Source organism: Ochotona curzoniae, unplaced genomic scaffold (assembly GCF_017591425.1).
Source record: "Ochotona curzoniae isolate NIBS_2020 unplaced genomic scaffold, NIBS_Ocur_1.0 contig_3432, whole genome shotgun sequence".
NCBI lineage: Eukaryota > Metazoa > Chordata > Mammalia > Lagomorpha > Ochotonidae > Ochotona > Ochotona curzoniae.
In genome coordinates, this window is record NW_024465859.1 from 552,003 (window position 1) to 567,284 (window position 15,282).

Below are 15,282 nucleotides of genomic sequence, written 5' to 3' on the forward strand. Positions count from 1 at the left end.
AAGGCAGCAGCAGCAGCTCCTGAGCGCCCAGAGCTTTTGAACAGGCAACCCCGGAGGGCCTGAGACGGCGGCTGCAGCATCCGTCAAGGTGGGACCCGCTGAGCACAGAGGCTAGTCCCTCAGCTTGTTCCGGCATCCAGAAGGCGCGCTCGCCAGACTGTCCTTGTCTCCCCGGTCAGGGGGTTTACTTTTTCTTTTTATTTTTTCTGCCTCTGGTGGTGGGCGCCTGTTGGGCTGAGGCCCGGCGCCTGCTCTGCTGCCCGCGCTGCCTTTAGCGGTCGCCCCCGCCGCCGCTGCCAGGGACGTGCTGGTAAAACCGAAGCCCCGGGAGAAGATGCCGGCCATCCTGGTTGCCTCCAAAATGAAATCGGGACTACCCAAACCCGTGCACAGTGCTGCGCCCATCCTGCACGTGCCCCCGGCCCGCGCTGGTCCCCAACCTTGCTACCTCAAGTTGGGTAGCAAAGTGGAGGTGAGCAAGACGGCCTACCCTGGCCAGATTGCGCTAAAATCTCAGGGGCTACAGGAACCGGTGGGGCAGGGGCCCCCGCTGCGGAAGAGCGGCTCTGTGGAAAATGGGTTGGATACTCAGGTGAGAGGGGTCGCTGTACGGGGGGCCATTGTGCTGGAGGTTGGGAGGCAGGGGAACTGGGAGTAGAGTGGCATACCATGTGGGTGGAGAGGGGCTCCCTTCGACTTAGATCAGCAGGTGGGGATGCATGCATGCGAGAGGAGAGTGGACTGGCCGGTGGGTGTGGCCCGTGCGCCAGTGGTTGGCAGTGGGAGCTCTGCGGAGATGCGCGCGCGCCTGCGGCATCCAGGGCTGGGGGCCTGGCCAGGGTATTCTCATAAAACGTGCACAACCCTGGAAACGTCAGGTCCTGCATGTTGAGGGCCTGGCTCTAAAAATGCAGGGTCTGCTGCAGCCCCTGGGCGTCTGTCAGTTCCGCAGAGATTCTGTCGCTGCCAAGGACGGATCTGCAGCCCCCATTGGTTGGACCACCCCCTGGCGTTTGCAGCAAGATCCAGGAAAAGGAGGCTAGGTGGTGGTGAACCTGCTGTTCTAGGGCTCCAAGATGACCTGTCCCTGTCCCATCCTTAGGGGCGGCGACGGGATTCTGGGCCAGATGCTGAGGGTTGCAGCAGCCTAGGCAGCGGCGGGGGAAGGGGGGGCGGGTTGGCAGTTGAGGCGGAGGTGGAGGCGGCGTCCTCGGAATGGCGGCGCAAAGCTAAACCCCTCCCTTGGGTGGTAATTCCTGTGTCCGTAGAGCGGTGACTGCGGGTGGCGGTGGGCTAGATGAGACGTGGTGACTGCTACCTTTCCAGACAGAGCTGCATCATCCAGTTGGACCGGAGAATGCGCCAGCCCTGCAGTCTCTTTTAAGGAAATCAGTTGGGGCCAGTCAGGTTCTCTTGGCCTCCTGCCCACCCCTACTGAGCCCCTACCCCCACCCCCTCTGCCCCCGCAATCTCGTAGGAGGGAGTCGGGCACGCGGGTTTTTTTTTTTTTTTTTCTTGGCAGGCAGTCAGTAGGGACTTTTGGGGACAGGCGGACCTGACGGATGTGACTGTCCGGGTCAAGAGAGGCGGGAAGCCAGAGCTGGCGGTGGTTTGGGGCGGGTGTCAGGGAAGTGGCAACAGACCAGCTGACCTTCTTGGCACATCCTCCTCTCCTGACACTGTCTCCACCTTCTCTGGGAGCTGTCTCTGATCAGAGACTAGACCTCACCGTTTTCCTAGTCTTTCCGATGGAAGAACCGGGGCTGGAAGCTAATTGCAAGCAGACTTTTGGAACTCCTGTCTGGAGAAGGTTCTCAAAGCAGATTAAGCTCCCACACCAGGCCGATAAGCGTGCCCCTTGCTGCTGCACTTGCTGAACATTTTTGGAAGCTGACAGCTTTTGAGTGATGGTGTGTGGGAGGAAGGAAAGTCTTCCTCCTGTTCCCAGGGCCTGCCTCTGCTGGAGAGTGGGGGCTCTGAGCTTGCTGTGTCCTGAACCACTGGAGGTGTCCAGCGGGGCCTAGGAGTGGCCGTGGGCGGCACAGGGGAGGCCCGGGAAATGACTCGGGATGTGCCACACATCCTGGAGTCTGTTGAGAAGGCCCGGGGTGAGAAGAAAAGCAAGTGTTGGTGATATCCTGATCCTGACAGTAGCTCTGTGTTTATACCTATTTGACCCTACATTGAACAGTGTCGTGGGCCCCACAGATAGCAGGCTCTAGAGAGCTCCTATTCAGGACCCTCTGCCCTGAAAACATGCTCTCCAGCTTCCCCCTGGCCATGTCCCCTCAGACATTGGTTTCTTCCTTGCTCTTTTCCCCTCATGACCCTACTTCCACCCTAGTTTCCACCTGTGTTGTTCTCCCTTGGTCCTTGGCACTGACCATGAGGATGGTGTGGGTGAACTGTGGAGGAAAGTGGCTACTTTTTAGTGAACTCTCCACTTTGACCAACTTGTCCTCTCCTTACCAAAGTCCAGGCACTCAAGGGCTCATTCCTGTGACAGGTGACAGATCCTTGCCTCACAGCCCACCCTGTGATATCAAGCTGACTTTGGGGTAGTCATTTTGCCTTTTTGAATAAATTCTCCCATACTCTGACAAAGTGCCCGTTTGTTTCCCCCAGAAAAGTCTTGATTATGGCTTAAGGAATGTGTCTGACTTATGTAAAGACTGGTCATTAGAGAATGTTCAGGAAATGATTGACTTAATGATATCTCGGGGCCTCTGCTTTCCCTTCTCTTCTGAAGATTTGGAAGGAGGGGCAGTGGCTGGTAGCACAGGTTTTGTGGTCAGATGAGTATTGGTATACTTCCAGAGTGACCTGGTCCAGTAACTGCTCTAGGACTCATCTGTTCCCATCTACTAAAATGGGCATAAACAGTAATAAGAATTGTGAGCATTAAGAAATGTAACATGTGCAGGTCTGGTGTGGTAGCCTAGCAGCTGAAGTCCTCGCCTTGCATGTGCCAGGACTGCATATGGATGCCAGTTCTAATTCCAGCTACCCTGCTTTCCATCCAGCTCCCTGCTTGTAGCTTGGGAAAGCAGTCAAGGATGGCCCAAAGCCTTGGAACCCTGCACCCATGTGGGAGATCTGGAAGAGGCTCCTAGCTCCTGGTTTTAGATGGGCATAGCTCTGGCTGTTACAGTCACTTGGGGAGTGAATCAATGGATGAAGAATCTTCCTCTCTGGCTCTCCTCTTTTCTGTATATCTGACTTCCCAGTAAAAACAAATAAATCTTTTTAAAAATTGAACATATCAAATATCTAAGTATTTGGCAAGCAAATCACACTTAATAAAAATCTGCTGTTTATAATGCTGACTCAAGAAATGGGGCATGGAAAATCTAGATGTAATAGTCTTTAAGTTGAAAAAAGCATGGCTTACCTTTCCATGTTTGGAAAGGTTTCAATCTGCTCACAAGGATTGGTGTACATTACCAGGCAGTGAGAAAATGAAGGAAGAGCACAACCATTCCTCTATGATCCCATTTCATCTTTACAGGAACACTTGAAACAGATAAGACACTTCATTTTCTATAATAATACCAATATAATAATAACAACCTAGCTGTGTTCTTACATAGAATTTCCTAAGTGCTAGGAATTTAAAAAAAAAATACATAAAATAGCTCATTCATTTTTTTTTAAAGTTTGCTTGAAAGGCAGAGTTACAGAAAGAGAGGGTAGAGAGAGATCTTTTATCCACTGATTTGTTCCCCAAATGGCCACAATGGCAGCTGGGACTGAGTCGGACCAAAGGCTGGAGCTCCCACGTGGGTTGCAGGGGCCTAATCACTTGGACTGTGTTACCTTGCTTTCCTAGGATGTTAGCAGAGAGCTCGATCAGAAGTGGAGCACCTGGGACCTGCGTCCGAATGGGATGCTGTCTTGGCAGGTGACGGTCATTTAACTGCAATTCAAGTGACTTAATTCTTATAATCATCCAATGAGATAAGTCTTACTATCCTTATTTCAGACATGAGGAAATTGAGGCAAATGCAAGTTTAGTAACCTGGTGAGTGGCAGAGGTAGGATTAGAAATTGGACAGTCTGGGTAGTGTTGTGTTGTAGCAGGTTAAGTTTGGGACACCTTCAGCCCATGTTTGCATGCCCAGCTTTGAGTCCTGCTTCTGCTTCTAATAGGCTTTCTACTAATGCTCCTGGGAGGCATCAGGTGCACTAAGTACTCACAGGGGAGACAGAGATGGTGTTCTTAGCTCCTGGCTTTACCCTGGCCCACCTAGGCTATTGCAGGCATTTGTGAAATAAAACAGTGGGTGGAAGATTTTTCACTGCATCTCTCTGTGTTACTCTACCTTTCCAATACATAAATAAATTCATTTTAAAAAGCAAATTGGACAGTCTGGCTCTGCACACCATGCCCTTGACCATGATGCTGCACAGCGGTAACCAGAGACTGATAGCTTGCTGGCTCTGACTTGAAAGACCATTGCTGTAACCATTGAGAATAGTGAGTAAGTGCTGCCCACAACAGTACAGTAACTGGCTTCCAGTCCTCCAGGGAGGGGAAGCAGGGATTCCAGCTCTAGTAGGTCTGACTTCAACACTACCATCTTCCCACTCTTCATCACTGCTTTGCTATGACCCTGGCCTTAGGGCTTTTATAGCCCAGCTGAAAGCCATAGCGGATATAGTCATGGCAACAGGGCACAACACAGGGAGGGACAAGAGGTGTGCTTGGGGTTGACAACTCTGCATCCTCAAAGAGCTGGAAGGGATATGATAGTGGGAGAATTCCAGAGGACTTGTTGGAGGAGGCAGGAGTGCAGTGTCTGGCAGTGCTGGGCTTCAAAGGTGGGCAGGTCTGGTTTGATGGGGAGGACAACAAGCAGGGCCATGCAGTGGCACAGAGCAGGAGTAACTGTCACTTCAACAAGTAATTGCTCTGGATCTGGCACTGTCAATTTAAAAAGCTGATGAAGAAAGAAAAGAGAATTGAGGTTGCCTTCCTGCTTCCAGGTGGGTAGTGATTCTAAATGCCCAGGATGGCTATGGAAAACTGAGGAAGTTATGAGCACTCTGGACCTGGTTCATCACATGCTCTTGGGGAATGGTGGTTACGATTGTTATTAGTCTGGGTGTCAGAATATTCAGTGTGATAGTCATGGGGGAAGCAGGCAGCTCTCACACTGTTATACTGTGCAGCAACTCTCTAGCTCAGGGCATCCCATTCACCACTAAGCTTGCAGTCCTTCTCAATCACATGAAGAGCCCAGTCAGCTAGCCACTGTTAGGTGTAGCCTCACTGTTGACCCTCCGACCCTTCGCCTAGAGTTTCTCCCAGATACCTACAAATGGTCCCACTCCCCAGACAGAAGAAACTGGGTATGCAAAGCCTAGCTTCCCTGATTCTCCTGTTTGATAGTGAGACACGGGGGTCCTTTCCCGAAAATGGACATTTATACTTTATGCTTGGTTAACATTCTTATAAATTAAAAGAATTGTTTTAGAGACATGCTTTGTGTTCAGAAACCTTCTCCACCAACCTTCAGATCAATTGAGGGCAAAATTTACTCTATGTTTAAGAAGCAGTTTCTGGGATGAGGGGAAGAGGGAATATCATCCAGATAATACTTTGATATTTCCTGTTTTGTGGAACTGGCATTCAACTTGAAACTTTTTGCTTTAAAAAAAGCAATTAGAAGTGATTGAAATGCTCTGTGGGTGTTTTAGATGTTCAGAAAGAATGTGCGGGAGAGGCCCCTGGGAGGAGAGCACGGCTCCAAGCTTTCAACCTGTTGCAACTTTGCCCCATTGTGTTTTGATTAGAATCCTTGCTGCATCATCACAGTTGATTATGGATTTGATTAGTGCATTTTTCTGCTATTGTGTTATTCCTTTTCTTCTCTTTCTCAGTTCTTGGAAGAGAATGTGTAGCGTGGTTATCTGCCAACATGCAGGGATGTTTATAGTTCACGTATTGTTGCTTGTTCCATGGGTTAATTTTCTAAAGACACTTGAAGGGTGGTATTGGTGGCTTATTTAGGGTATCATTACGTGTGTATATATCTGTATATAAATACATCTACTTCTGGATATGTGTATATATACATATACCCACACACATACACAAATATATACACATGGAACAGCTTAAAGTATTGAACACATGTAAGCATACACACACATCAAAGGCAAGACTGAAGGAGTTATGGCCCCAATTCCACTTTTCATAATGGTTTAGGTTTACTTCCCACTTCTCACACTCTTTCTCTGTGACCAGGATTTGAAGCACCAGAATTATGTGTCCCATTCTATTTATTTCTAAGATGTGAAGGATGGAGCCTTGAAAGAGGTGTTTTAATTAGACCTCAGGGAAGCTGCTGCAGCCAGTCTTGAAAAGCCAAACCACCCAGTGCGCTTTTGGCTTAAGGTCAGACATTCTTATTTCTTAGAATCAGCTTCAGCAGCAAAGAAGGGAGCATTTATGGAACATCTGCTGTGTGCCAGGTAGTCTGCAGTATTCTTTACATGTAGGTTATTTAACCGAAAAGTAGGAGCTACTGAGTAAAGTGCAACATGGCCCAGGTCACCGATGTGAGGACTGATGATCAATGAGTTAAAGGTGGAACAGTTCCAGCCTTGTGGCACCTGAAGGTTAGAAAGGAATCTAATTGCTATGGCAGATTTCCCAAGATGGAATCATGGTGGCTTTATAAAGAGAAGTCACATGGATTTGTCTGTTTTCAGGCTCACCATGCCACCCCCTCCCCATCCTTAAGCATTTTGCCAGCCATACCCTTGTTAGATGCCAGACTACTGGGGCCTGATCATGAGCAGAAATAAACCTCCTTCCTTCATAAATCATTTGTCTCAGGTATCTCAGTTGTAGTAATGAAAAGCTGAATCACAGAAGCAAGTTACTAACTATCTCTGAACTTCATTTATTTGTAAAGCAGAAATAGTGATGCTTAGGAGCTGGCTGTGAACATTACGTAAGATCTTACAGGTAGATTATTAAGCACAGTTTTCTGGCACACACTAAGCAAAGAGTATGTGGCAGTACCTATTTTTATTACCCTAGCTCATAGCCAAGTTTGGAAACCATGTGCTTCATTCCAACTCCACGTTTTTCCACCCAACCTCTATGCCTTCCAAGTACAGGACTGAGTGCATGAAGGAACAGATGGCATGCACCAGGAAAGCAGAGAGCATAGCAGAGCTTTAAGTAGATGAATGCAGACCAAGATTAAGATCAGACTCACCCAGAGAAGCCATATTCAGAATTGTTGTTGAAGCCCCTACTCTTTGTTCCCCAACATTCCAGCTTTTTATACCGGCCACACTGGGGGGTCAGCCACAAATCAAACCTTCAGGAAAACTTTATGCATACCCAATTTGAATTAGCACTGTACAGGTGGTTCAGTACAGCTGAACCAGTACACTGCCCTGACAGAACCCAAAATGGAGCAGTCCCATTCATTGGATTTGCTATTTATACTTTGTTATTCTGAAGGAAAAAAAATTTTTTTAAATCCTTTCCCCTGACCCCATCTGGCATGGCTGTAGTGAGAGCTAGACCTTGTGATCAGTTTGACCATTAAGGTACCCCAAGGCATGGCCAGCTGCCCAATGGTATCTCACTGAAAACCACAGAGCCAATTTCAATGGCTACTCTGTCTTGTGGCCACATTGTTCAAGGAGATGGACAATGTGTTCCTAGAATGCCTTCAGAAAAATGGCCCATGTGACTTTGGGAAGAAAACTTGGTCAGGCTTTTGCTTCAGAAAACACCAGGCAAAAGTGAATGACTCAAAAGTTTTCATAGGAACCTCAAGTCGCCCACACAGAACCTAAAGAATGACTCATGACTTAGTGCCCCCTTTCCCAAGGAAAACAGAGAAGCTCTTATGTTTTAGAAACAATAGCCCCAGAACCTTGGAGTATTTTATCTGTTCTTCTAAGTAAAACCATTATTAATACGTCAGAGAATTTTGAATTTTTGAGAAATCCACCTTTGCCCTCATCTTGACAGAGAGAAGATACAGTACAAGCAAGGAGACTTGGTGAAGATACTTACAAGTTTACTTCCCAGGATTCTCTGTGGGTTCTGAGACAAAGCAGTCATTCATGGAAATGTGGTATAATATGAGTGAGAGAGAGAGAGAGAGAACTGGTAATGTTAATCATTGACTCAGACTGAGCACAGCCTCAGTACAAACATGATGCATAGAACCAGATGTTTGTCATTTCATTTAATCCTCACAACAGGGGTAGATGTTTGATTCTTGTGACACCCACATCCATTATCAGAACACTTCTTGGAGTCCTGGCTGCTCTCCTTCTGATCCAGTTCCCTGCTAACACACCCTGAGAGGCAGTAGATGATGGCCTGGTTCCATGTCCCCAACATGGGCGATATGGATCAAGTTCTATGTTCCTGGTTTCTCCTGACATAACCCATTCTTTTGGGGGCATTTGGGAAGTGATTTAGCAGATGGAAAAATTAATCAGTCAAGCAGCCGAACTCTCCATCTCTCCCTACTGCACCCTTCAAGTAGATGACTGTAAAAATAATACATTTTTAAAATATCCTCACAATACCCTTTAAATTCCTAGAAATGGCAGCTTTAGGAGTTAACAAATATATGTCTAGTTTTGTCTCTTGCTACTTCGCTGCTGTCTTTTTAAACTTTAGTTACTTATATAGAATAACATGTACTATAAAGTTTTCTAAAGAGCTACTGTGAAGATTATCAAAGGCAATTATTACTAAGAAGGCTTTGGTTTAAGCATCTTACCCCTTAAACATCCCTTTAGGAAATCAAGACCCAGGTAAAGCTGCTTTTCCAAGTAGCATAACTGGTAAGTGACAGATCTGAAATTTGAATTCCTATCTGTTTGACACTCAAAATGATGACTCTTAAATAGAAAGTGTGAGAGCACTTTCAAAAAATATCTGAAAAGGCATTGTTAACATTCAATCAAAGTACATTGCTTTAAACATGCTTTTGGCTGAGTAAATTTGCTGTCTGATTCCTCCCTTCCCTAGAGCTTGAAAATATTATGTCAATAATAAATGAATACCAATTACTTAATGATATTAGTTAGATCCTTTGGAAAGTATAAGATTCCAACCCTCTAACATTCTATACAGAAGAAGGGAAAATGGGTAATTTGATTCATGATTGCTTGTGGCATAAGGAACAGTTAGATACGTTTGGGTTGTGTATCACTCTCTAAGACTTTAATCCTGGAACCTTAACACTACCAGTTTATAAAAAAACAACAACAACAAAAAATTGAAAGGCAGATGATGGAATGGTTCTATGGAAAACAGACCAAAGAATCATGACAGTCAAATCAAAGCAAAGGTTCTTGACTGAATTCGAAGTGAGCAAAGATATAAATATTACATGGGTTATTTTGGACACTACTGGAGAAAAATTGAATCTCAATTACATAGTCAATCAAATTGTTTTGTCAATGTTAATAGCATTGTGGTTATGCAATAAACTTTTATTTTTTCCCTCTGAGGAATATATAGCAGAAAATTTGGCAGTAAAGTATCTGCAACTATTTTTCAAACAGTTAAGGCCAAGTGGGGAAGATCAGTATCTACAAATAGGAGATAACAAATATCATAAAATGTTAACAACTGGTGAATCTAAGGGAAAGTATATGTTCAGTTCTATCAATTTTTCAGTATATTTGAAATTTTCCAAAATGAAATATTGATAAGCCAAACAAGTCATAAAACAATAGTTTACATGATTAATGCCCTTGATATTTCTGGTATATCCATGAGAACATAAATAAAATAGGTGTGTGTATGTGTGAGATAGAGAATGGACTTCCAGTAGAAGTTCATCCTCAGCCATCTCCCAAGGTTTAGAAAGATGAACTTACCTCCTCTGAGTGTAATTTGACCATCTTGGCTGAATGTTCCATTTTTTCATGGAAATCATTGCAGACATTTTGTGGATGTCAAACTATCCAGTTTTGTTCAGGTATCTTTTATGACAATATGCTATGTTTCCATGATCACAAAAAAAGTAGAATGATTTTTTTAATGAAAGTTCCAAACCCAAGGTTGAGTGCTATTAGATTTGACATTGAAGAGGATGGGAGTATGTTCGGAAGCATGTTTTCCCTGCCAGTCCTTTCTGTACTTCTCTCCTTTCTGTCCTTTCTGGACTTCTGTAGCTTGTTCTGTGGCTTCTCTACAATTGCTTAGGTAGCTACACCCAAAGCTCTCATGAGATCAGGGATGTTTCTGTCTGGATCTCTGCTGCTGAAGGCTTAGTGCATGGGAGCTCCTGAGCTAATCAGTGTCAAAGCTCCCCAGCACTAGCTTGTGGGAACAGTTACCCTGTCCAGCTGAGCAGAATGTGGAGGCCGATTCCTTCACACGAGCGTGTTTATGACATCTCAACCATCCAGCTTTGCCAAGTGGAAGAGAATCCAGTAGGACATGATCACAGCAATGCAGGAGACTGGAAGGGGTAAGAACACCATAGGTTTTGATAAAGCAGTGGTAGCTTTTCCCACCCCACCTGGCAAGGAAAACCTGAAGGTTTGGGTTTAGTTAAGGAAAGAGGGCAAGTTTAAGAAAGTCTTGAGGATAAAGCTTCCAGCAGTATGGATTTCGGCAAGTATTTATCCATAATCTCATTTAATCTTGACACTTTCTGAGCTGATACTGATGCTGTTTTACCTGTAGGAAAGAAATAGAAGTCAGTGAAAAGGCTAGCTTGAGAGGGCTCATGGCTTGTTTGGGCTACACAGCGAATGTGGACTTGAGTCTCTCTGATTCCAAGCCTGTGTTCCTAATCACTGCCCATGTCCAGTTTTTACTGGTAGTTCAAAGAGGTCTGCATCCCAGGCTGAGGGTTTGCTTTGGACAATCAAAATTCCAGGCCCTCTTCTATTTGGATCTGCTCCTTGTTTTCCTGGCCATGGCCCTCTCTGCTCTTTCTGCCTTGCCAAGACCTCTTGTGCCCATCCCAGCGTGTGGCCAGAGGCCCTGTGGTTATAGGATGAGGAACCCCATCTGGCTTTTGCCCACATCCTGCTGTTATCTGGGCATGTGGTCCCTTTCCTGCTGCTGTGGCTGGGTGCACCCCCAGGTCAACCCTGTGCTGTGGGACCTGGCAGGGTGCGTGTGCCTCACAGCTGGCAGGACCTCATTCCCATCCTCTGCCCCATGCCGTGCAGCTCAGCTCTTGCAGACAGTCCCCATTTCACGCTTTGATTCCTTTCAGACCTGAGAGTGACGCATATTTGCGTCAAAATGCGTGGGCTGTGAATCTCCCAGAGCCATCAGACCTTCCGGTGTGTGAACTTTGGTCTGGATGGAGGAAGGCAGGCCCTGGAGGAAAAAAATAGCATTTAGGTGACAAAGCCAGATTTAGAATAACCAGGCTCATACGGCTTGTCAGCATGACAATCCACGCCTGTTAGAACTCAAGACTGGGAGTATCTGAGCTAGTGGATATCTTTGAAGCCATCTGATCCTGCAGTTTCCTCTGACAGATGGGAAAATCATGGCCAATGGAGGGATGTGGCTTGTCTCTGAACTCTTAGCTCCAAGTAGCAAAGCAGAAACCAGATTTCAGGTGTCCTGGCGTCCAAGGTCAATGGTCTTCCCACCTGATCAGTGATCAATTGCTCTCTTGAATTGGACCAATCCCAGAGCTGTATCCTTTTATCCTCCTTTAACTGGGTAGTTAAAAAGTTTGTGCATTTAACTCAGAATCTGACAACCAGGACTTCTTTGTGGGTGGTATAGTCAAGACAAGAAGCGAACAATAAACAGCTGCCATGGCTCAGATGCCTTGTATACATCGTTTCTTTTATACCTGACCCATTTGGGATCACTGATGGTATCCAATCCCTTTTATGTATGAGACCCAGAGGATATCAATATCTTGACCAAGACTGCATGGACCCAACTGTTTGATTTCATGTCCCGGTTCTTTCTACCTAGCCTTTTATATGGAAGTCAGAGGGCAGGGGAGAGAAAAAGAGACTGAGTTATGATTCTACTTTCCCATTTTGAGAGCAAGTGTTTTAACATCTCCAGAGCTACTGATACCTAGGGCATAGTAGGCCCTCAATAAAAACTTCTTGAACTGCATCCTGGACAAGTCAGACCTGCTAAGCTTCAATTTATCCAAGGATTGTATAGCAATTCAGTGTACTGTGTAGGTTGTAATAGAGAATGTGTGTCATTCTGGCATTGATCACCTGGCATTGATCAATCGGATCATGGTTGTTTTATTTTTGTAATTGTTATTGTTATTTTCCATGATAGTTTGTAGCTATAGAGATTCCCTCCTCCATCTCCCCTTCCTCCCTCTCATTCTCCCATTACTACCACTACTTTCCTCCAAATAATTACAATGGTATAATCCTTCAGCAACAGTCACAAGTCCAATGTTCTGTTATTTTAAGAGTACCATGGTATCTAGGTATAGGCAATGGTAGAAAATCTAGTGTGTTGTCTTGTATCAGAACATTATGATATATGTCCTTTTGGGGTTGGCATATTTCACTGAGCATAATGATCTCCACTTGGGACCATTTTGTTACAAATGGTAGAATTTCAATGCTCACCTTGGCAGCACATACACAAATTGTAGAATTTCATTCTTTTTAATGGCTTAGTGGTATTTCATAGAGTGGATGTACCGTTTCTTTATCCACTCTCCTTTAATGGGCATCTGGATTGTTTCAGTGTGGATTGTGCTGCTGTAAATGTAGGGCTATAGGACGTGTTCTCATATGCAGTTTTCACTTTCTTTGGATATATTCCTAACAGTAGGATAGTTGGTCGCATGGTAGATCCATTTTCAATTGTCTTAGCACTCTCCATACTGACTTCCATAATGGCTGTACTGTATGCTCCCCCAACAGCGGATTAGAGTTTCTTTTCTTCGCTTAAATGCCAGAAGGTATGTTAGTAGATTTCCAAATGTAGGAACTGGAGTTAGGTGGGGCCTCAATGTGATTTTTATTTGTATTTCTCTAATAGCTAGGAATCCTGAGCATTTTTTTCATGTATCTATTAGTTATTTGAATTTGTTCTTTAAAAAAAAATGTCTGCTCAGCTCATTTCCTTCATCCATTTCTTAACAGATCTGCTTTGCTGTCATTGAGTTTCTGAAGCTCTTTGTAAATCATAGATGCTTGTCCCCTGTCTGTTGTGTAGTATGCAAAGATTTTCTCCCATTCTGTTAGTTGCTTCTTCATTTTGTTAATCATCTCCTTTGCTGTACAGAAGCTTCTTAGTTTGATGTAGTTCCACTTATTTATTTTGGCTTTGATTGCCTTTTTATTTGGCATCTTTCCTGCATCTTTTCCAATTCCTGTATCTTAGTGAATACTTCCTATGCTTTCCTCCAATGGTTTTGTGGATTCTGGGTACTGATTTCTGTCCTGGATCCAGTTAGAGCTGATTTTTGTATAAGGTGATAGGTGGGTCTGCTTTACTTTTGCAGGCTGCTGTCCAATTGTCTCACCAGCATTTGCTGATGACCAAACTTTATCCTGGATTATTTTTAGCTCTCTGGTCAAAGATTAGTTGGCTGTACATCTGTGGGCTACTTTCTAGGATTTCTGTTCTGTTCCATTGATCTTCTCCTCTGTTTCTGTAGCACTGCCAGACTCTCTTGATTACTCTGCCCCATAGTATGTCTTGAGGTCTGAAATTGTGATTTTTCCAGCTTTATTTTTATTCTTCAACATAGCTTTGGCTATTTGTGCTCTCTTTTGTTTCTGGATCAATTTTTGTATCATCTTTTTTATTTCTGAGAAAAATGCTGTTGGGATTTTGATTGGGATCAAATTGAATCTGTTTACTTTTAGTAATATAGGCATTATGATGATGTTGAAACATGGTAAATTTTTCCATCTTTAAATAATATTTTCTTTTATTTATGGTTTTGATGTTTGCTGTTTTCGTCAAAAAGATCTTCCACATATTTTTCAGTTTATTCCAACATATTTAAGGTTCATCTTGACCATTTGAAAGAGGACTGTACTTACAAGTTCTTTCTCAGCCATGCAGTTATTTGTGTATACTGGAATGAATGATTTCTGTTTATTGATTTTTGTACCCTGTCACCCTGCCAAAATTTCTTATGGTTCCAATATTCTCTTTATTGTGTTTTTGGGTTCTCTATGAATAGAATCATATCATGTACAAACAGGGATGACTTTAATACCTATTTCCAGTTTGAAATTCTTTAATTTTTTTCTTGCCTAATATTTCTAGCAATGACTTTCAATATTATGTCAAATAACAATGATGGAAGTGGACATCCTTGTCTAGTTCCAGATTTTAGTAAAAAAGTTTTCAATCTTTCCCCATTTAGTATGATGCTGGCATTGGGCTTTTTGTATATTGTTTAGATTGTGCGGTAAAATGTTCCTTCTATGCCTGTCTTGTTTAGGGTTTTTAGCATGAAATGGTGCTGGATTTTATCAAATGTTTTCTCTGCATCTATTAAAATGATCATGTGGTTTTTATTTTTTAATTTGTTGATATGGTAATATCACATTTATTGATTTGCATATGTTAAACCATCCCTGCATGCTGGGGATAAATCCCACCTTGTCCTGGTAAATGATCTTTCTGATGTATTATTGGATAGAGTTGGCTACTATTTTGTTGAATATTTTTGCATTTATGTTCATCAAGGATATCAGTCTGGAGTTCTCTTTTTCTGTTGTGTCTGTTTCTGGCTTTGGTATTAAGGCGATATTGGCATCATAGAAGGAGTTTAGAAGCATTGCCTCTCTTTCTATTGTTTCGAATAGCTTGTGGAGGACTGGGGTAAGTTCTTGAAATGTTTGGTAGAATTCAGGAGTGATGGCCACAGCGTGGTAGCCTAGTGATTAAAGTCCTCACTTTGCACATGCCAGGATCACATATGGGAGCTGGTTCTAATTCCAGTGGCCCTGCTTCTCATCCAGCTCTCTGCTTGTGGCCTGGGAAAACAGTCAAGGATGACCTAAAGGCTTGGGGCCCTGCACCCACATGGGAGACCCAGAAAAGGCTCCGGGCTCCTCGCTTTGGATTGGCACAGTTCCAACTGTTGCAGCCACTTGGGGAGTGAATTAATGGATGCAAGATACTTCTGTCTCTCCTCCTCTGTATATCTGCCTTTCCAATAAAAATAAATAAATCTTTAAAAAAAAAAGAATTTGGGAGTGAAGCCATTTGAACCTGGGTTTTTCTCTGTTGGGAGGAATTTAACTAGTGATTCAGTCTCCATTATGGTTTAGGTACATTTAGATTTTTAATTACGT

The 15,282-nt window shown here is 44.0% G+C and overlaps 1 protein-coding gene across 3 annotated transcripts in view; it reads left to right on the plus strand.

The window, feature by feature from the left end:
- Nucleotides 1-265: 265 nt before the first annotated feature.
- Nucleotides 266-15,282, plus strand: part of NAV2 (neuron navigator 2) — a 390,873-nt gene continuing 375,856 nt past the window's right edge. For 2 of the 3 annotated variants that reach the window (XM_040980004.1, XM_040980005.1), the window contains exon 1: nucleotides 266-592. In XM_040980004.1, coding sequence (XP_040835938.1) covers nucleotides 335-592 — 258 coding nt within the window. In that variant the 5' untranslated portion in view covers nucleotides 266-334. The remainder of the gene's footprint in view (nucleotides 593-15,282) is intronic. The other variant, XM_040980003.1, reaches the window with a different exon arrangement.